Below are 24,154 nucleotides of genomic sequence, written 5' to 3'. Positions count from 1 at the left end.
CAAGTGTACCGCTCCCACACACATATCCTCCACCCACTCACATGCTCCTTTCCAACACACACACACACACACACACACACACACACACACACACACACACACACACACAACTCTAACCCACCCCCCACCCCGTCCCAACACCCACCCTGAACCCCACCCACCCAAGCCCCCTCCCACTGAAAAAAAAAAAAAAATCACCTTTGATCGGATCTGTCGCCTGGTGTCGAAGGCGAAGCGCAGGAGGATGAGGATGAGATACTGGGGGGACTCCAGGAGGCAGATGGTTCGCTCCCCGTCCTTCAGGTCCTCGCAGCGGTCGCAGTGGTACTGGTTGTCGCCCACCAGGGGCTCGGGCGTCAGGTAGTGGCCCAGGAGCTGGCTCAGGTGGGTCACCTTGCCCCTGCCCCGGGACTCTGGCTCCTGTGTGGACAGAGGTTGGTTCTGGTGGTTGCTGGTGTGATCTTTTAGGGGTGGGCATGGGTTTGAAACTGTGTATTGTGTGTGGTGGTGGTGGTGGTGTGGGGAGTGGGTGAGGTGTGGGATTGAGTGGGTTTGGTGTGTGTGTGTGTGTGTGTGTGTGTGTGTGTGTGTGTGTGTGTGTGTGTGTGTGTGTGTGTGTGTGTGAATGTATGCTCAGCTTTATGCAAATTTTATGATGAAAGGAAGAAGAAGATTTTTTTTTTTTTTTCAAAGTTCACACATACACTCACACAGGTTTACCTGGATGCATGTGCACATCACACACACACACACACAAACACGTATATATATATATATAAACATATATATATATATTAAACATGATACAGATAAGTGCATGCAACTTAAGCACACGCAAACACACACATACTCTTACCACAAAACCGCTAAAAAAAAAAAACCCACCCAAACCCACCAACAACAAAAACCCAAAACACACTCCCCCAAAAACACACACCCTCCAGCCCCCCGTTCACTCACCGCTGCAGAGTCCTGCTGCTTGAGGGCCGCCCCCTGAGGCACGTGAGACCCGCCGCCCACCAGGGTCTTCTGGGAGATGGGCGAGGAGGCCGCGCTGGAGCCCGTCTCGGGGAAAGCCAGAGGGATGTCCAGAAAGTCCTCCACCCTCTGCGACTCCTGCTGGCACGCCAGGCAGCGATACGTAGACTGGACTTTGAACCCGAACGCCTGCCTCACTATGGTCGAGTCCGGCAGCACGTCGGCGGTGAGGTCGGCCACGGCGCTACGCGAGGGGCTGTTCACCCCGTTGCTTTTTTTTGTCGGGGAGGGTTGTTTGCCCTTGGGCGGGCTCTTCCCCTTGGAAGGGGAAGAAGAAGCACTGCCTGTGTTACCGTTGCTGCAGACGATCTCTTTCTCTTCGATTTGTCGGTTGATGGACCTCAGCTGTTGCTCGTGGATTTGGTCCAGAAGGTACTTCAGGAACTCGGAGCAGTCCTGCTGGTGACCTCCGTGGAACCAGGATGGGCGTGACGCCTCCAGGAACTGTCTGGGCTTCCAGGCTGGTCTCTGCCAGAAACAAGTCAAATCAAACACATTTAACATATTGATTTCACCGTTTAGTTATTCCTTTAACAAACAAAGCATATGCAAAATTTGGTGGTGATATGCAAAAAAGCATGAAGGGATACAGTCAGGAAATATCAATCAAAACTGTAGCAAAACTAAGTTATGACGATTAAGATTAGAGTGCGGGTAATTTTTTTCACCAACAATTTACGGTCAAGGTTAATTGAGCAATTAAAATTGTCGCAAAACTAAGTTATGACAATTAGACTAGAGTATTGTTAATTTTTTCATCCGCAATTTACGGTGAAGGTTAGTTAAATGTCAGATAGACGTAACATGTACTGATTTACACGTCACCGAGGCATTTTCTTCTCAGATTAAGTTTTTTGCAAGTATACATCCACAATTTTGCGACTGCTTCAGCATTTTCACTAAGATCAAAGAAATGTAGACAGTGATGGGTTGGTCAAAGGAGGACAGTAATGGTTACATAATTGTGATCAGCGGTTCTTTTCAAAGACAATGAACATTTTCAATCACCTTTTTGTTTGAGGACAAAGTTAGTACGCTTTTGTTGTTGTTTCTTTCTCTCATTGTAGTCCTGTCTTTAACTGGTGATTAATGATGACCAGTTCTCTTTCCCGTCCTAGATGATAAGAGACCGAGAGATGGAGGCAGGGATACTGAGACTGTGAACCCGGTCTTGCTAAACTGAGCCCCTACACAGAGTGGATATGAATTTACAAGCCTGATGGCCATGAAAGACTATGAGATCCCCCCCCCACCCCCCACCCCCGCCCCCAACCCCCCCTTTTTTTAAGATGATCAGCACACACCTTAGAGAGGAGGAGAGTGGCAAAAACATGCTGCAGTTCACTCAGCAGCTTCTCCTCCTGTGACGGTGACCTCAGCACGGTCTGGCAGCGAAACCTGCACACACATACAGCACTCACACAGGTTAACCTTATACAGGAAGTAAAACATCATCAACAACAACAAAAATTATTTAAAAAACAACAACAACAAAACATTCACACTGCATTTACGCAGCTGTGTTTTTTCCCCCCAGTGTTCATGATATGAATACTTATACAGTGCCTATCCTTATTCATAGACTGAGCTCTAAGCGCTTTACAAACACGCGTGGCTGAACTCAGTGAAACCCGAGTGTATGACCACAGGAAACCAATGATGAGCACACAATGGCAGCTGTCAGTCGGCTCTACCCAGGTAGGCAGCTTCCTGTGCAGATAACTCCGAGTTTATAAAGTGCTTATGGCTTGGTCTCTGATCGAGGATAGGCGCTATATAAGTATCCATACAACGATAATAATTCACACCCCCACCCATCCACTCTCCCCACAGCCCCCCACCCCCCACACACCCCCACTCCCACACACCCGAGACACACACACACACACACACACACATACCAACACACCCCCCACACTGACACACCCACACACTAACCTCCCCTTTCACCTCCCCCCTCACCCACACACACACACACACGAACGACTCACTCGTCACACATGAGGAGTGTCTGCAGCACGCTGTTCATGTAACACATAACCACACCCACACACCGACCACCCCCCTCAACCCCCCACGCCCACACACACTTAGCCACCCACCCACCCACACACCCACCCACACACACATGAAGAGTGTCTGCAGCACGCTGTTCATGTGACACCCACCCCTACACACCGACATCCCCCTCCAACACCCCCCCCACACTCTGACACACACACACACACAGCCCCCCCCCACCCACCCACACATCCTCCCCCACACACTGACACACACACACACACACTCAGACCCCCACTCCACCCCCCAAACACACCCACACACGAACGACTCACTCGTCACACATGAAGAGTGTCTGCAGCACGCTGTTCATGTAGCACGTGTTGCCCAGGTTGGCCAGCCCCACCTTGCCCGTGTCCGACTTCTTCGCCACCTCGGAGGAGCCCTCCGTGCTTGGGGTGCTGGTCCCATTCTGCAGGACCGGCCACCGGCTCTCCGCCAGCCGCTGGCTGATCTCCTCCGTGCTTGGACAGGGGACGTCCTGAACACAGGGCTGCTGTGGTTGTCGTCATTGCGGTCACTGTCCATGTGTTGGGTTTGGGTTTGGGTTTATGTTGTGCTTGTGTTGTTTTGTGGACGTCCTGAGCATATTATCGCCGTTATCGTCATCATCGCTGTGAATGTGTTGTGTTTTGGCTGTGTTGTGTTTGTGTCGTGTTGTTTTGATCAGTATTGTATTGCATTGCATTGTATTGACTGTTTGGTTTTGCACTGCGCTGCATTGAACTGCAATGTACTGTACTGTACAGCTTTTTTTTTTTTCATCGAGTTGCAGTGTATCGTATTGTATTGTATTGTATTGTATTGTATTGTATTGCTTCGTACTGTACTGTCGTGTATAGTATTGTGTTGTATTGTATTTTCACTTTTTGTTGCAACAGATTTCTCTTTGTCAAATTAGGGCTGCCTTCTGTGGGAAGAATGCATTGCTACAGTACAGTACCACCTTGGAAAACAACAACAACAAAACGAAACGAAACAAAACAAAACAAAACAAAACCCCAAACAAACAAACAACCCCCCTCCCCCCAAAAAAAAAACAAAAAAAAACGTCTTCAAGCGCATTTCTTTTGCTATCAAAGTGGATTAATTTTTCTGTAGAGTTTTGCCAGGGACCACCGTTTTGTTGCCTGTGGGACCTTTCGCGAATGCCGAGTGCACGCTGCACACGGGACCTCGGTTTATTGTTTCATCTAAATGGCCAGCACCAAGATCACCCACTCCAGGTCTTGTGGAGGAGGGAGTAAAAATTCCAGCCTACACAGGGGACACAAAACGCTTTCCTAGCTGGCACATTACTATACTGGGCCTCCACACTCTTTTAAGTCCTAAATTGACACCCACTGGGCAAACCTACCAGCACTGCACAACCCAGTTTGCCATTAAACCAATTAAAAAAAAAGCTGGCTGGAGACGGCTGGTGACCAATGTGAGCTCCCACCGCCGGCATACATGACAGGGGAAGCGCAAAATGACGTGCGCACAATGCTAACTAAACCAGCTGCTGTCAGGAACAGGCAGGGCACAGTGTGAACGCAGCCTGATCAGCCTTAGCAACAGGCAGGGCACAGTGTGAACGTAGCCTGATCAGCCTTAGCAACAGGCAGGGCACAGTGTGAACGCAGCCTGATCAGCCTTAGCAACAGGCAGGGCACAGTGTGAACGCAGCCTGATCAGCCTCAGCAACAGGCAGGGCGCAGTGTGAACGCAGCCTGATCAAGCCTCACCTTGATGAGGTCCACGATGGGGTCGTACAGGTCAGGAAACCCGGTGTGCAGGAACATGAGGCTGTGGATCAGCTGACACACCTTGGTGCGCCACGCCGCCGCCCCCTCACCCCTCTCCCCATCCAGCACCTCCAGCAGGTCTGGCACCATGGGCAGGATCTGTGTCACACATAGGTCATGTGTCAGAGGAGAGAGAAACACCACGGGCAGGATCTGTGTCACACATAGGTCACGTGTCAGAGGAGAGAGAAACACCATGGGCAGGATCTGTGTCACACACAGGTCACGTGTCAGAGGAGAGAGAAACACCATGGGCAGGATCTGTGTCACACATAGGTCACGTGTCAGAGGAGAGAGAAACACCATGGGCAGGATCTGTGTCACACATAGGTCATGTGTCAGAGGAGAGAGAAACACCATGGGCAGGATCTGTGTCACACATAGGTCACGTGTCAGAGGAGAGAGAAACACCATGGGCAGGATCTGTGTCACACATAGGTCATGTGTCAGAGGAGAGAGAAACACCATGGGCAGGATCTGTGTCACACATAGGTCACGTGTCAGAGGACAGAAACACCATAGTCACACATAGGTCACGTGTCAGAGGACAGAAACACCATAGTCACACATAGGTCACGTGTCAGAGGACAGAAACACCATAGTCACACACAGGTCACGTGTCAGAGGAGAGAAACACCATAGTCACACATAGGTCACGTGTCAGAGAAACACCATAGTCACACATAAGTCACGTGTCAGAGAAACACCATAGTCACACATAGGTCACGTGTCAGAGGAGAGAAACACCATAGTCACACATAGGTCACGTGTCAGAGGAGAGAAACACCATAGTCACACATAGGTCACGTGTCAGAGGAGAGAAACACCATAGTCACACACAGGTCACGTGTCAGAGGACAGAAACACCATAGTCACACACAGGTCACGTGTCAGAGGAGAGAAACACCATAGTCACACATAGGTCACGTGTCAGATGAGAGAAACACCATGGTCACACATAGGTCACGTGTCAGAGGACAGAAATACCATAGTCACACATAGGTCACGTGTCAGATGAGAGAAACACCATGGTCACACATAGGTCACGTGTCAGAGGACAGAAATACCATAGTCACACATAGGTCACGTGTCAGAGGAGAGAAGCACCATAGTCACACATGTCACGTGTCAGAGGACAGAATTACCATAGTCACACATAGGTCACGTGTCAGAGTAGAGAAACACCATAGTCACACATAGGTCACGTGTCAGAGGACAGAAACACCATGGATACACATAGGTCACGTGTCAGAGGACAGAAACACCATAGTCACACATAGGTCACGTGTCAGAGGACAGAAACACCATAGTCACACACAGGTCACGTGTCAGAGGAGAGAAACACCATAGTCACACATAGGTCACGTGTCAGATGAGAGAAACACCATGGTCACACATAGGTCACGTGTCAGAGGACAGAAATACCATAGTCACACATAGGTCACGTGTCAGAGGAGAGAAGCACCATAGTCACACATGTCACGTGTCAGAGGACAGAATTACCATAGTCACACATAGGTCACGTGTCAGAGAGAAACACCATAGTCACACATAGGTCACGTGTCAGAGGACAGAAACACCATAGGCACACATAGGTCACGTGTCAGAGGACAGAAACACCATGGATACACATAGGTCACGTGTCAGAGGACAGAAACACCATAGTCACACATAGGTCACGTGTCAGAGGACAGAAACACCATAGTCACACACAGGTCACGTGTCAGAGGACAGAAACACCATAGTCACACATAGGTCACGTGTCAGAGGACAGAAACACCATAGATACACATAGGTCACGTGTCAGAGGACAGAAACACCATAGTCACACATAGGTCACGTGTCAGAGGAGAGAAACACCATAGTCACACATAGGTCACGTGTCAGAGGAGAGAAACACCATAGTCACACACAGGTCACGTGTCAGAGGACAGAAACACCATAGTCACACACAGGTCACGTGTCAGAGGAGAGAAACACCATAGTCACACATAGGTCACGTGTCAGAGGAGAGAAACACCATAGTCACACATAGGTCACGTGTCAGAGGACAGAAACACCATAGTCACACATAGGTCACGTGTCAGAGGACAGAAACACCATAGATACACATAGGTCACGTGTCAGAGGAGAGAAACAACATAGTCACACACAGGTCACGTGTCAGAGGACAGAAACACCATAGATACACATAGGTCACGTGTCAGAGGACAGAAACACCATAGTCACACATAGGTCACGTGTCAGAGGAGAGAAACACCATAGTCACACATAGGTCACGTGTCAGAGGACAGAAACACCATAGTCACACATAGGTCACGTGTCAGAGGACAGAAACACCATGGATACACATAGGTCACGTGTCAGAGGACAGAAACACCATAGTCACACATAGGTCACGTGTCAGAGGACAGAACACCATAGTCACACATAGGTCACGTGTCAGAGGACAGAAACACCATAGTCACACATAGGTCACGTGTCAGAGGACAGAAACACCATAGTCACACATAGGTCACGTGTCAGAGGACAGAAACACCATAGTCACACATAGGTCACGTGTCAGAGGAGAGAAACACCATGGGCAGGATCTGTGTCACACATAGGTCACGTGTCAGAGGACAGAAACAGGTCTGCGTGTATTTAGAGTTATGTGTGAGTGTGTGAATGGCTGGGTGTATCTGCACAAGAGTCAGTGCTGTATAAAAACTTTTTATCATTATCATTCTTCTTCTTCTTCTTACTGTTATTGTCATTAGTATTATTGTCGTTGTTATTCTTATTACCATTATTTTCATTATCATTGTTATTGTCTCTGACTCTTGCTCTCGTTCTCGCAAGTGCTCGCCCCCACTCCCCCACAGACCCAAAGACTCAAAACACTCACACACACACACACACAGACACACACAGAAACACACACAGACAGACGCCCCCACACCCTCCGCACGTCCCCCCCTCCCCTACACACACACCACACACACAGAGTCAGTGTCACCTTGTGGAAGGGCAGGGAGGAATGCTGGAAGCTGAGCAGCATGTGGCTGAGGATGTTGAAGCTGGCCTGCCTCACCGCAGCGTACCTCACCTTCTCCATCACCTTGGGGGGGACAGACACATAATGATAATGACAATGATAATGATAATAATGATGATAATGATGATGATAGTAATGATGATGCTGATAATGATGATAGCAACCATGATATAAAAAAAAGTTATTAAAAAAAAATCATAATCATAATGATGATAATGATGATGATAATGATAGCAACAACAACAATCATGATGATGATCATGAGGATTATGTTAACAATACTACTACTACTACTACTACTACTACTACTACTACTACTAATAATAATAATAATAATAATAATAATAATAATGACTACAACGACAACAACGATGATTTTCGAAAGATATTAACACTCATAATAATGATGATAATGATAGCAGCAACAACAACAATGATGACCATGATGATAAAATAAGATCAAATAAATAGCCATGCACAGACATCCAATAAACATTTAACAGTGATTCATGTATATATGCATACTCTGATGAAATCTCATATCACAACACCAGTATCACAATACTTAAAACCTCATCGCAGTACTTAGAAATACACACACACACACACACACACACACACCACACAAACACACACAGACATAGAGTAGAATAGTAGAATAAAGTAGAACAGAATAGAATAGTCTTCAGTTTCAGTTTCTTAACGAGGTGTCACTGCCTTCGGACAAGTCCATGTACGCCACACCAAATCTGCTTGGCAAGGCAGATGCCTGACCAGCAGATGCCTGACCAGCAGATGCCTGACCAGCAGCGTAACCCAACGTGCTACTCAAGCCTTAGCACATTTGTGTACCTATCAGAGTAGGTTCGTTCGTTCTTTAGTTTAACGTCTTTTCACTGTAAGTGATATTAGACGAAGAGTAGGTTCCTGCACAAGAATGTTGCCAGAGGACAACACTGTCATTGCCAAGGGTTCTTTTTTTCTTCTTCTGTGTACCACGTGCATGCTGCACACGGCACGGCACCAAGGTTTTATTGCCTCATCTGAAACACTTGATGGTCAGTTTGATTTTTTTTTTCCAGTCAAACGTGGGAGACAGGGGACAAGGGCAGGAATCGAACCCCGACCCTCATGGAGAACAGAATGGAACAGAATAGAATAGAGCAGAATCGAATCGAACAGAATAGAACAGAATTGAATATATCCCTCTAAGACAGAGGGTTACAAAAGAGCACGGACACGTATTGAATAGACCAGACCAGATCAGACCAGACCAGAACAGAACAGAATAGAATAGAACAGATCAGACCAGACCAGACCAGAACAGAATAGAATAGAACAGATCAGACCAGACCAGACCAGAACAGAATAGAATAGAACAGATCAGACCAGACCAGAACAGAACAGAATAGAATAGAACAGATCAGACCAGACCAGACCAGACCAGAACAGAATAGAATAGAACAGATCAGACCAGACCAGACCAGACCAGACCAGAACAGAATAGAACAGATCAGACCAGACCAGAACAGAATAGAATAGAACAGACCAGACCAGATCAGATCAGAACAGAACAGAACGGAACAGAATAGAATAGACCAGATCAGAACAGAATAGAACAGAATAGAACAGAACAGAACAAAATAATAACCCCCTACAAGACACAGGGTTTCAAAAGCACGCAGGGACACACGCTTCCTGTCCAAGATAACAGACTCTACAGGCACAGTACGCAGCCAACGTCTCAAAAACTCCCCTTGAATAAAAACAAACCGAAACAACCAACGTTTTCTGAGTTCCGAGTTCTGAGTTCTGAGCTCTCTCACCTGTTCCACAATACTACTACTACTACTACTAATGATACTTACATAGCGCTGAATCTTGTGCAGAGACAAATCTAAGCGCTTTCGCACCAGTCATTCTCACGCCCGCATAACTCTAAATCTGGAGAAACTAAAAGACAAGGAAGAGGCAGGGAAGGGAGGCTATTTTGGGAAGAGGTGGGATTTTAAGGCCAGACTTGAAAGAGCTGAGTGTGGAGGAAGTTCATTCCAATTGCAAGGTCCAGAGACAGAGAAAGAACGGCGGCCAACAGTCGAGAGTTTGAATCTGGGTATGCGTAAGTGGAGTGGATCCGAAGCTGATCGTAGTGAGCGAGATGGAGTGTAGAGGTGAAGGCAGCCACAGAGATAGGAAGGGGCCACAAGATAACAGACTCGACGGACAGGCGCAGAATACCAACGTAGCCAACGTCTCAAAACCCCTCCTCTCTCTCACCTGCTCCACCTTGCTCTCCGTGACGCTGACCAGGATGGGGTACTTGGAGGCCGTGGCCAGCTCCTTGAGGAGCGTGATGACCCATACGTCCGCCGTCCCGCACGTGGGCCACACCAGCCAGTCCAGGAGGCGCTGCAGCATGCAGCCCACCCCTGCGTCCGTCGTGCGGCTGTCGGAGACCAGGGTTCGGATCCCGGCCTGGACAACCTCTGTGGGGAACAGTCTGTGGAGAGGGTGGGTGGGTGGAGGGGTGGGTGGGGATGTATGGGAGGTTTTAGTGAGGTGAGGAGAAAGAGGCATGTACATAAGTACACACACACAGTGATATACACACGCACGTACATGCATGTTTACATACACACACACACAGTAACACACACACAGTTTTACACACTCTCACACATGCACACACACAGTGATACACACCACATACACACATGGATGCATTTCAGTGCTCCGAATCAATTGTCTAGAATTTACATTTCTATGGGAATAACATTTCTGCAGAATCTACAGTTCTTCGTCCAGAATCTATAGAATTCGCATTTTCTATGTACAGAATCTATGTCTAGAATTTACATTTCTATTTCCAGAATCTACGTCCTGAACTTACATTTCTATTTCCAGAATAAACGCCCAAAATTTTACCATTTCTCATTTCAATGTCCACAATCCACGTCCAGAATTGACATTTCGGAATATGTGCCTAGAATTTATATTTCCATTTCCAGAATATATGCCCTGAACTTTCTATTTCCGGAACCCACGTCCAAAATTTACATATCTATGTCCAGAACTTTTGTTTCAATGTCCAGAAACCAAGTCCAGATCTTACATTTTGGAATCTGTCTGTAATTTACAACATATGTGACCAGAATCTGTCCAAAACTGACATTTCTATGACCAGAATTTGTCCAGAATTTACATTTCTATGTCCAGAATCTGTCCAGAATTCCAGAATTTACATTTCGATGTCCAGAATCTGTACATAATTTACATTTCTATGTCCAGCATTTACATTTCTATGTCCAGAATTTGCCTAAATTTAAATTTCTATATCCAAAATTTGCTAAAATTTACATTTCTATGTCCCGAATTTATACTTCAATGTCCCGAATTTGCACAAACTTAATCTTCCATGAAAGGAGTTTACAATTCCAAGTCCAGAACCTAACATTTCTACGCCCAGATCCCCACGCCCACCCATTCAACAAATCCACATCCCTCCCCCACCCCTCCCTCCTCCCAACAATTTACCCAGCCAGCGCCCCCAGGCACGGAGAGGGCTCCGGATCGTCCACGGCGGAGAGGATCTTGAACAGCTCCTTCAGGCAGTCCTGCAGGAGGCCGAGGTTCCCGGCCCCAGGAGGACCACCGTTGCTGGAGGAGGAGGAGGAGGCCGACTGACCCCCACCCCCACCACCACCCCAGGTCTGCTGCAGGATCTCAGTCACCGTGGACACGTCTCGGATGAATCCCTGAACCTGGCCGGCACTCTCGGGTACGGGGCAGGACGCCAGGCAACGCAGGACTGGGGACACCAGGCGGGCAGCCAGGTCCTCCCCGCCCTTGGGCAGACCCTCTCGGAACGCCGCCAGCAGCTGGAGCAGGTTCTTCAGGCAGCTCAGGTCCCCGCGGCCGCTCTCCTGCAGGAAGGTCGGGGCCTTGCTGTCGATCACCTTCAGCAGCTGCTGGAAGGCTTTGGCGTGGCCGTTGCTGTTGCTGTGCTGGAGGAGGGCGAGGGCCGGGGAGAGGAGGAGGGGCAGGTTGGCATGGTTACGGGGTGGGCGGGTCAGGAGGTTGGTCAGCAGGTCGCGGGTCAGCACCGCCTCCAAGGAGCCCACATGGTGCTGGGACCAGCTGCTCCACAGCTTGAAGCCCGACGACATCTGTTGGTGTTGGGTGGTTGGTTGTAGGACAGGGTATAGGTTTACGTTGTGTGATGATGATGATGTGTAGGAGTGGTGTGGTGGGGCGTGTGTGTGTGTGTGTGTGTGTGTGTGTGTGTGTGTGTGTGTGTGTGTCTGTGTGTGTGTGTCTGTGTGTGCTGTGTGTGTGTGTGTGTGTGTGTGTGTGTGTATGCGTGTGTGTTGTGTGAGTTGTGGGGTGGCAGTGGTGGTGGTGGTGGTGGTGGTGTGTGTGTATGTGTGTGTTTGCGTGTGTATGTGTGTCTGTCTGTCCGTGTGTTTCAGTGTGTGTCTGTGTGTATGTATACATATATGTGAATGCTTATGCATCATGAGTGTGTATGCATGCATACTACGTATGTTTCTGTGCATGCTGGAGTAAGTTCTCACCATCAATGCCCATGTACATAATCTTTTAACATAGAATACCAAACAGGATAACAGAAAAACAACTGTTTACGGAATTAATTTGCGAGGTGAATTAACACCAAAACGGAGGGTGTGGGGGAGAAAAGACATAAGTGATAAAGAAGGGACATAAAACAAAAGAACCGCGAAGTCCATAACTTTAGCCCCTACTACTACTACTACTACTACCACTCCATGCTACAACATCCAGCATTGTCTTGTGCTCTGTTGGCAATGTGTTTGCTATCTGAATGAGTCAGTGTAATCAGGAGGTGACCAGCGTTGAGACAAAGCAGTATGATCCGTGTTCAGAATATACGTATGCGGAGCATCCCTTGCCGTTTGAATTCTGAACGCACTGGGAAAGCAAGTTTTCCTGGACTTGAGCCAACTGAAGGGACTTTAGAAACGAAACATTACGTGGTCAGTTCTGTTTCATTATTCGTCTGTGTTAATACGGTGAGTTTCCTAAGAAATCATTTACATTTTGTTTTGTAACAAACATACTTTTTTTTTTAAGGACTTTAGAAACGAACATTATGCAGTTTTGTTTCATTATTCTTTTATGTTAATACAGTGAGTCTCCTAACATATTTGCATTTTGTTTTGTAAAAAATATACTTTTTTAAGGACTTTAGAAACGAACATTATGTGGTCAGTTTTGTTTCATTACTCTTTTGTGTTCGTGTAGTGAGTTTCTTAAACATATTAGTTCAGTTTTGTTTTACAATTACATACTGAATGAACATAATAATATTGAACTTCTTATCGTCAAAGTCTGTTGTCTGGGGCTAACGTTAGACTTGGGTTGGGTGGGAGGGGGGGAGGAAGTGGGGGGGGGGGGGGTTCTAGTTCGTCTCTCTTCTAGAGCGCGTCGTGACAAGAGGAAGGACAATGCCCCCACCACAAACACACACACACACACACACACACACACACAAACACACCCCAGCACCCCCCCCCCCCACACACACACACGCACACACAAACACACAACACACACGCACGCACGCACGCACCCACCCACTCACACCCACCCACTCACACACACACACACACACACATACACACACACACACATACACACACTCACACACACACACACACTCACACACACACACACACACTCACACACACACACTCACACACACACACACGCACACACACACACACACACACACACACACTCACACACACACACTCACACACACACACACACACTCACGCACGCACGCACGCACCCACCCACCCACACAAACACACCCCAGCACCCCCCCCCACACACACACACACACACGCACACACACACACACCATCCCCCCCACCTCCCCCACCCCCCCACCCCCGACACACACAGCGCCTCCCCGAGGCCCTCACCTGCAGCTCGGAGTGTCCCTGCAGCGCCCAGTTGAGGGCCAGGTTGAGGACGGCGCGGACGTCGCTGCTGGGGTGCTGGTCGTGGCCCTTCAGGCTGATGCCGTCGATCACCTGCCGCTTGGCCGCGTCAGTCTGGCTGCCGGCCAGCACGCTCTCCAGCACGTGGTCCATGCCCTCCACCTCGTGCTGCAACACACGGCGTGCGTCTCCGATTGGATGAGGTGTTCGGGTCATTAGGTCAGTCACTGAGGTGTGGAGTTTAATTGGGTGTTCTGGGGTCATCAGATCAGTCACTGAGGTGTGGAGATTAATTGGGTGTTCTGGGGTCATCAGATCAGTCACTGTGATGTGGAGTTTTATTGGGTGTTCTGATCATTAGGTCAGTCACTGAGGTGTGGAGTTTAATTGGGTGTTCTGGGGTCATCAGATCAGTCACTGAGGTGTGGAGATTAATTGGGTGTTCTGGGGTCATCAGATCAGTCACCGAGATGTGGAGTTTTATTGGGTGTTCTGATCATTAGGTCAGTCACTGAAGTGTGGAGTTTAATTGGGTGTTTGGGTCATTAGGTCAGTCACTGAAGGTGTGGAGTTTTATTGGGTGTTTGGGTCATTAGGTCAGTCACTGAGGTGTGGAGTTTTATTGGGTGTTTGGGTCATTAGGTCAGTCACTGAAGTGTGGAGTTTAATTGGGTGTTTGGGTCATTAGGTCAGTCACTGAAGTGTGGAGTTTAATTGGGTGTTTGGGTCATTAGGTCAGTCACTGAAGGTGTGGAGTTTTAACGACCTATGTTACAGAGAGAGTCGGACCATTCACATAACACAGAGAGTTGGACCATTTACACAGAGAGCCGGACCATTCACACAGAGAGAGAGAGAGAGAGAGTCGGACCATTTACACACCCCGGCACATAAGCCACGGACCTCCCCACGCCAATCTTCACAAAGGGAAAAATGACCCTTGTACATGAAGTCCTCGGCGAGTACGGTAGTCAGTGCGGGAACACAAGCAGAAGACCGCCATGACAGACTGGACAGGTACGCGTACATGACCGGCATGGATTCAGAGCAACAATGGACATTCTGACATGACACGAGTCAGCCTGACCGGTGCGCTGGGGTCATGGGCAGGTCAGGTCAGGTCAGGTCAGGTCAGTCAGGTCAGGTCAGGTCAGGCATCTGTTGCTTGGTTTTTGTTTTGTTTTTTCTCCGACCTCAAAGCAGATTTAGTGTAGCGGCGTAAATGAATCAAACTGCACGCTTTTACACCACCTTGAAACTGAACTAAGGCTCTCTGCATGTCGTAATTTTCCGTCTTTTAACTCTCTCCATACGAACGGCGAAAGAATCGACGTTAACAGCGTTTCACCCCAATTACCACCATCAAAATATTGCAAGCGGAAGGCTCTTATACTGAAGACGTGAATGTTGACAAAGAATACCACAATTCTGACGACGGGAGCTAAAGGTTGGGTCATTCAGACACCCACAGGACATCCGAGGGGTCTGTGTAGAGGAGAAGAGAGGACTGGCCGTACTGAGTGAGTTAACCAGTCTCCAGCATCACATTGTCATGATACACATGTGTGTTGTAGAAATTTTTAAAAAAAGCAAAAAAAAAGCACTTTTCTTTATTTCTTTTCCACGATTCTGTTTAGCAGCGTGATAGAAAAAAAAAACCTCTGAAAAACCTTTCGATTATTTCTTTTTTTACGATTTTGTTTAGTACAGAAATGTTCTCAACCATTTCTACAACAACAACAACAACAACTACTACTAATACTACTACTACTATCATCATTATTGGTATTGATGATGGTAGAGAAAAAAACACGTATAAAAGAAAGTCTGAATCAGAACAAGCCCCCCCCCACCCCACCCCACCCCCAAACCCCTCTCCAATACAAGTTGTTCGTCTCCCATTGGGGAGGGGGGGGGGGGGGGGGGGGGGGGGGGGGGGGGGGGGGGGGGGGCGAGGTGGGAGGGTTCATGGCCTGCGACTCATGTTCACTGTAGTATCTCTCTGACCCTCTCTCTCTCAATTCAGTGTAGACCTCAGTAGTTAACTCTCCCTCATTTCAGTGTTTTAAAACTGGTCTGAAACACATATTTTTGAAAACGCCAATCCACAGACCCCCCCCCCCCCCCCATACCTCTTCAGTTATAAGCCATGCAAACTCTTTTTCGTTGTGTGTGTGTGTGTGTGTGTGTGTGTGTGTGTGTGTGTGTGTGTGTGTGTTTTCTTCAGTTTAACGTCTATTCACTATAAGTGTTTTTAGACGGAAAGGAGTAAAGTAATGTATAAAGGAAAGGGAATGCATGTGAATATTAGTGTAAAAAAAAAAAAGAAAAAAAAAGAAAAAAAGTTCATGTTATGTATCAGAAGAAAGGTATATTATAAGAAAAAGTCTAAAGAGGTTGTGGTGTGTATTGAATGAGTTGTCATGGGAAGGAGAATATGTATGTGTGTGTGTGTGTGTGTGTGTGTGTGTGTGTGTGTGTGTGTGTGTGTGTGTGTGTGTTTAATGTTTTATTGTAAAGCGCTTTAAGCTCTCTTCAAGGGAGGAAAGCGCTCAACAAATGTCCATTATCATTATTATCCTTATTAACCGTACTCGAGCTTTCTGAGGTGTTCAGAGGTGCCTGTTCTGACTCGACATACGCAGCCTCACCCCACTACCAACAAAACCTTCTGTAGGGCCAGACTGAGTGAGTGTCCCCTTCCTAATGGAGACAGCCACCATGTCCCTCTAACGACAGTATCTCTCTCTCTCTCTCTCTCTCTCTCTCTCTCTCTCAGAGTGCAAAACAATAGACAGTGTACACAACAATAAGGACAACGAAGATGAAAAAAAAAGGTAACAGAAGGTACGACATTCTAGTTTCTTACATCAAATCAAATCAAATTATGGTGCTTAGAGCCTGGCCCTCACACACACACACACACACACACACACACACACACACACACACACACACACACACACACACACACACACACCACATTAATTTGACTTAAAAACAACAACAACAACAACAAAAAACAAGCAGCATAACGTTTAACACACCTGCATAAGACATAAGGACAATGGCAACACGCATAGTAATTTTTCTTTTTTTTTTTTTTTTTTTTTTTGCATTGTGTCTTTAATTGTTTAGTGATTAATTAAGACGGGTCACCTTTCCCGTCCTTGACTCCGACACAAGACAAGACAAATGGCTTATTGTACATCGACCTCAGGCCATTATACAAACCACATGGGAAGGGGGGAAAGGGGGAAGGGGGGCGGGAGCGCGGGGGGGAGGGGGGCAGAGGGGGGGGGGGGTGCAATGTCTGGTGCGGTCGGGGGTCGGAGAGGTACTTCTTCTTCTTCTTCTGCGTTCACTCGTATGCACACGAGTGGGCTTTTACGTGTATGACCGTTTTTACCCCGCCATGCAGGCAGACATACTCCGTTTTCGGGGGTGTGCATGCTGAGTATGTTCTTGTTTCCATAACCCACCGAACGCTGACATGGATTACACGTGCGCATTTGATCTTTTGCTTGCATATACACACGAAGGGGGTTCGGGCACCAGCAGGTCTGCATATATGTTGACCTGGGAGATCGTAAACATCTCCACCCTTTACCCACCAGGCGCCGTCACCGTGATTCGAACCCGGGACCCTCAGATTGAAAGTCGAACGCTTTAACCATTCGGCTATTGCGCCCGTCGTCGGAGGGGTACAACCTAGATAAAAATGTCTATAGTAAGAACACTGCTATAATATGAACTCGCGTGCTGGCAAATCGGAACAGGATCAGACAAGCTGATAAAAAGTTGAAGGGGACTGTTTTTTTTGTTTTTGTTGTTTTTTTGTTTTGTTTTTTTTGCTATCACTGATTGTCGTTCAGCCGGCAAAAAGTCAAGGGTTGACAAACATTTTTAACGATCACACACACACACACACACACACACACACACACACACACACACACACACACACACACACACACACACACACACACACACACGTTAATAATAATAATAATAATAATAATAATAATAATAATAAACGTATTTATAATGTACATTTGACATTTCTTAGTATTTTAACATCATGTTTATAGTGTCATTTTAATCTTACACATTCACCAACATCACAAACATGTATAAGGTACGAAATTAATGTAGAAAATATCTGTTCAGTAATCACCATTGATCATAATAATTATGAGATCTTTTTTTTCTTGATACCATGAAATATATATTGAGACAGATTACGCCTTGGTGGGTCACAGTCTGCTTGGAGTAATGTGCAAATGGGAAACTTCTTTGAATCTTTTGGGAATTTTATTCTTTAATCTGCATACACTGGGCATTCAAACAGAAAATGCAATTCATTTTCGGTTTTTGATCAGTATACAAAAGGGGCAGCATCTTTTCTGGTTCGAATTGCTGTAATGATGAATATTATTATTGAGAGGAAGTACACCAAGTCTGATCTGAGAGAGAGCAACTCTAAAGCAGTAAATACCAGAGAGAGAGAGAGAGAGAGAGAGAGAGAGAGAGCATGTGTTTACGTGCGTGCTGCACACACACACACACACACACACACACACACACGCACGCACGCACGCACACACACACACACACGTACGCACGCACGCACGCACGCACGCACGCACACACACACACACACACACACACACACCTTTCAAAATTCGAAACAAATTCAGAATCAAATGCGTACATGAAAAAAAAAAAAAATCAATTGTTATCTTTGAGTGGTGCTACATTCTTTACGCAAAACATAATTATGATCGATACACTTGCTCAAACACCTAATAGCTCATGCATGCCCTGACACACTGTCTCTATTATATCGCTACCCTCCTTCATAGCCAACCCTACTTACTCTCCCCGCCCCCCCCCCCTTTCCTATGTCCCAAACCCGCCCCCCGTCACTCCCCCCCCCACCCCACCCCCCACCCCCCGCTCTGTTCATTCTGCAATACCCCTTTTAAACACTTGCCCACGGAACATTTTCTTCCAAAGATTTGAAAGGGATTTCTTTTCAACAGAGAGAGAGTTAGAGAGAGAGGGGGGGGGGGAGAGAGAGGGGGGGGAGAGAGAGAGAGAGGGGGGGGAAAGAGAGACAGAAGGAGAAAGAGAGAGAGAGAGAGGGGGGAGAGAGAGGGGGGGAAGAGAGAGAGGGAGAGACACAGAGAGAGAGAGAGGGGGAGAGAGAGATAGAGAGAGATAGAGAGAGAAGGAGGGAGAGAGGGAGAGAGAGAGAGAAATAGGGAGAGAGACAGACAGACAGACAGACAGACAAAACACCCACACACCCCTGCCTAAGTCTTGGTCGGTTCTTCGTCATTCTTCCCACAAGCAGCTTTTTTATTATCATTTTTTCTCTCTCTCTCTCTCTCTCTCTTTTTTTTTTCTTTTACAGTCCTGAATATTCATGAGCCTCGCCGCTCCTTGCGTTGACCTGGGGACCTGACTTCTTCTTGCTCTTCAAAAGACAGCTTTCAACGCCGCCGGCAGCCGGGGCCCTTCCTGTCTGTCAGAATTCCGCTGGCATGAAGACTGCATGGCTATTTTAGAAAAAAAAACACGCCGTGGGCAGTACAGACATTGTAGTCATAATCAAAGCAACCCGCCTCCGCCCGCTCGCTCGATCCTCTCCCACCATTCATATCAGAAGGACTGGGCGAGCTGAGTCAGAAGGTGATTTATTTATTTATTTATTTATTTATTTATTGTTGTTGTTGTTTTTTTTCCCCAGCGCCCGGAGACCGCCAGGATACGTGTCTCCTTCTATCAGGTCGTCATCAGGGCCACGCGCCAGAGGAGGCCCCGCCCCGAGTGTCTGTCATGTTATGTATTTTTTTTTTTTTATTAAAAAAATATATTAGAATTTTTTTAAAATTTCATTTGTTTATTGATTTCATCTACTTCTTTATTCACACACACACACACACACACACACACACACACACACACACACACACACACACACACACACACACACACACACACACATTACACATACATTTTTTTTTCTAAAAAATATAAAATGTATGTGCAGTAAGCAAATAACTGTAAAACAATCTACTCATTCATTGTACTAGCATAAGACAGTTAACTCCAAAAGATATAGTTGATGACTCTTCTACCAATATTCCATCAGCCACTGAAAAGATTTTGAATGATTATTCATTGCTTTGAATCTTTTCGGAAATTTTAAACTCCAGTCCAGTTGGTATCCTCCTTTGATGTATTCTGATTAATGTCGCTATTCATATTTACATTGTTGTAAGCTAATACTTGTTGATATGCATTCACATATTCTTCTTCCTATGACACCTCATTCATTACACACCACAGTCTCTTTAAACTTTAATTTCTTATAGTATACTTTTCCTCTAATACATAACATGAACACTTTTTTTTACACTAATGTCCACATGCACTCCCCTTTCCTTTAACCACTTCTTTTCTCCTTTCTGTCTAATAACACTTATAGTGAATAGACGTTAAACTGACGATAACACACACACACACACACACACACACACACACACACACACACACACAACACACACACACATATTTTTCAAAATGTTGATACTTTGAACAAACTTAGGGTAGGCTCTCCAGGCCTGATCATTGTTGAGTATACACACACACACACACACACACACACACACACACATATATATATATATATATATATATATATATATATATAATTATATTTTTTTCTCCTCCTTTTTTCTTCTGTTTATTTATCTTTAGCACATGTGGTGTAAGCTGAACAGATCAGGTTGCACACTTTTGACAGCTCTTTGAAGCTGAAACCGGTGTGTGTTCCTACTGGTGCAATACACGGAAAGAATGAAAGCTATACTACCGCATCTTGCCTTTCTTCCTTTTTTTAGCAGAGAACGATTAAATCACATGAACACCATTATCAAAGAGCTGAACAAACAAACAAACAAACAAACCCGAAAAAAACCTCCACAAAAACCCCGCAAAAAAAACCCCCACACAAACAACCAAATCAAACCAAACAACAACAAAAAACAAAAACCAAACCAAACCGAATAACGGTGATTAAAGAAAAGTTTTTAAATACTCCCTTATATTATACCAAACACTTTCCTCCATTTTCTCCCATATATGAATAGCAAACAATGATACAGACTGCGCTTTAACAAAAGTCTTTGAATACCCTCCAATACCGAATACGTTCCTCCATTTTCTTCCACATTCAAATAGCAAACAATCATCTAGATGGCGGTTTTTTTTGTGTTTTTTTTTTGTTTTTGTTTTTAAATATCTAAATACTCCCTTACGCCTAACACTTACCTCTATTTTCTCCCATATTTTTTTTTCTTCTCTTAAAGGGAACTAGGACTACTTACTTTTATTATTTGCTTTTTATACCCTCTTTTTTTTTCCCCCCCAGTTGATAATACATTTATCAGCGATACGAGTCAATGTTGCATAATATTTTGACACACCAAACACAGATTCTTTTCGAGGTTTAAAATTTATTTATTTATTTTTTTTATAATGTTCTATCTTTTAAATTTCTTCCAATTCAGTGTTGTTTTTCAAATCCTTTGCCACCTCGATCTCTCTATGCACCTCCAGTCTACTCCCCACACCCCCCCACTCCTGCCCTCTGTGTCTAACTTCTTCTCTGTCGCCTCCCCCCCCCCCTCCCGAATCTACGGAGAACACTGGCGGTAAACCCAAACCTCCATCAACACTGGCAAGGGGTGGGTGGGGGAGCAGGGGGTGGGGTGGTGGGGACTTCGGCATTGGCGTCACTGGAACAGTACGTACGTCTGAAGAGGTACACCACACACACACACACACAAGCGCGCGCGCGCACACACACGCGCACACAAACGCACACACACACACACACGCACACAACACACACACAAACGCACACACACACACACGCGCGCGCGCGCACACACAAACACACACAAACACACACACCACACACACACACACACACACACACACACACCACACACGCACACCACCCACACACCCACTCACACACACACACACACAAAGCCTGACGTTGTCTGTGATAATGGAAAGAAAATACAGACATGTATACCTGTGTGTGACCTAGAAAATTCACACACGCGCGCGCGCGCGCACACACACACACACATACACACACACACACACACACACACACACACACACACACACACACACACACACACACACAAGCGCACACACACAAGCGCGCGCGCGCCCCGCACGCAAACACACATTTTCTTTTCCCGGTTTTTTTTTTTTTTTTTTTCTAAATATTAAAATTTCTATTTTTGATTTATTCATTTCTTTCGCGACGACACTGTTATGTTATATCCCGGATTTTCGAAGAAAAAAAAACTTTCTTTTTTTTTCACCCCAGTGGACCTACATCCACATGTAACTGAATATAAATTGCTTCATTCCGAAACTCTCAAAGCCCTCTCCCCCACACCCACCCACCCACCACCAGCCTCTCCCACTCCTCATGCCCTCCCTCCTCCACCCGCCCCCCCCCTCTCTCTCCCTCTCATCTGAGGCCCACATGCTGTGAGAAAAAAAAAATTCATGCACTGATTACCACACACACACACACACACACACACACACACACACACATACACTCACATATACACAAGTGGACTACTGGGTAAAGAACACTTTATTTTTCGTGCACAGATTCGGACAACTTGACTGAAAACTTCAGTTCGCCTGTCTAGTTCAGGTCTGAGGGTGTGGCACTTCCTTCACTGTTTCTAATAAGTAATATTATAACCCTCTCTCTCCCTCCCTCTCTCTCCCTCCCTTCCTCTCTCTCCCTCTCCCTCCCTCTCTGCCCCTCCCTCTCTCTCTCCCTCTCTCTCCCTATCCCCCGCTCTCTCTCCCTCTGCCTCCCCCCTCTCTCTCTCCCTCTCTCTCCCTACCTCTCTCTCTCCCTCCCTCCCTCTCTCTCCCTCTCTCTCCCTACCTCTCTCTCTCCCTCCCTCCCTCTCTCTCTCTTCCTCTCTCTCCCTATCCCCCGCTCTCTCTCCCTCTATCTCCCTCCCCCCTCTCTCTCTCTCCCTCTCGCTCCCTCTCTCTCCCTCTCTCTCCCTCTCTCTCTTGCTCCCCCTCTCTCTCTCTTCCTCTCTCTCCCTATCCCCCGCTCTCTCTCCCTCTCTCTCCCTCCCTCTCTCTCCCCCCTCCCTCTCTCTCCCTCTCTCTCCCTCCCTCTCTCTCCCTCCTTCCTCCCCCCCCTCTCTCTCTCGGTGAAGCGGGATGGGTGGGGGTCTGAGGGGGGTGGTGGTGGGTTGGAGGACTTCAGAACTGACCTTAGTGGAACAGTACGTCTGAAGGGGCAACGCTACCTACCTACACACACACACACACACAAGCATGCGCGCAAACACAACACACACACACACACACACACACACACACACACACACATTCTTTCCCATTTTTTAAATGACGACGAAGCTGGTATGCACGTTTACTTTTTTGTTCGTTTGATTTGTTTTGTTTTGTTCTCAAATGAACGCGCACCCACTTTTTACTGAATATCAAATGCTTCTTTCCCAAACTTTCAAGCCATCCACCCCCCTCTCCACGCCCTTCCCCCCTCTCTCTCTTCCCCCCCCCCCGCCCCTCGCCCCTGTCCTTGCTCCCCCACCCCTGCACCCCTATCACCCTTTCATCTGACACCCGTCACTGTCAGAAATATTCATGCACTGATTACGACGGCACAAAATGTAGGCCACAAGGTCCGGAAAAGGGAGTCGCCGGTGCATTCATTCTGACACCTAACAAGAATGCCAGTTCGCTGCTGCCTTCCCCCTCCCCCCTCTCCCCACCGATCCCCTCTCCCTTCCCAACCTCTCCACTCCCTTCCCCCTCCCCCCCACCCCACCCCACCCCACCCCACCCCCGCCCCCATCACCCCATTAATATCATACAGGATTACAGCTAGCTCAAGTTTTCAGTCTTCATCAAGAAATATGTCCTTAGTACACAGGAGTGACGGCGCTCGTGTTCTAGAAACAGTTTGCTCCGAAACAGACCGATGCATCAACATTCACGTGACAGTCCATAGACAAAAAAGTTCTTGTGGAGGCCCCCCCCCCCGCCCCCCCGCCTCATCCGCACCTCCCCCCCCCCCAGTACTCCCCCCAAAACCCCTTCCACAAACTCTTCAGTTGTTTTGTCTTTTCAGCGGAACCGACATTCGG

At 47.0% G+C, this 24,154-nt stretch overlaps 1 protein-coding gene across 1 annotated transcript in view; it reads right to left on the bottom strand.

Annotated features, from left to right (window-relative positions):
- The window catches only part of LOC143284081 (ubiquitin carboxyl-terminal hydrolase 38-like), a 62,564-nt gene that overhangs the window by 5,275 nt on the left and 33,135 nt on the right, over positions 1-24,154 (bottom strand). Inside the window, exons 2-10 of the mRNA XM_076590715.1 lie at positions 13,893-14,078; positions 11,458-12,089; positions 10,201-10,423; positions 7,885-7,986; positions 4,827-4,985; positions 3,375-3,580; positions 2,343-2,436; positions 961-1,506; positions 199-420 (exon numbers count right to left, since the gene is read on the bottom strand). Coding sequence (XP_076446830.1) covers positions 199-420; positions 961-1,506; positions 2,343-2,436; positions 3,375-3,580; positions 4,827-4,985; positions 7,885-7,986; positions 10,201-10,423; positions 11,458-12,089; positions 13,893-14,078 — 2,370 coding nt within the window. The remainder of the gene's footprint in view (positions 1-198; positions 421-960; positions 1,507-2,342; positions 2,437-3,374; positions 3,581-4,826; positions 4,986-7,884; positions 7,987-10,200; positions 10,424-11,457; positions 12,090-13,892; positions 14,079-24,154) is intronic.

This window comes from Babylonia areolata, chromosome 7 (assembly GCF_041734735.1).
Source record: "Babylonia areolata isolate BAREFJ2019XMU chromosome 7, ASM4173473v1, whole genome shotgun sequence".
Classification (NCBI taxonomy): domain Eukaryota; kingdom Metazoa; phylum Mollusca; class Gastropoda; order Neogastropoda; family Buccinidae; genus Babylonia; species Babylonia areolata.
This window is presented reverse-complemented; position numbering and strand designations above follow the sequence as displayed.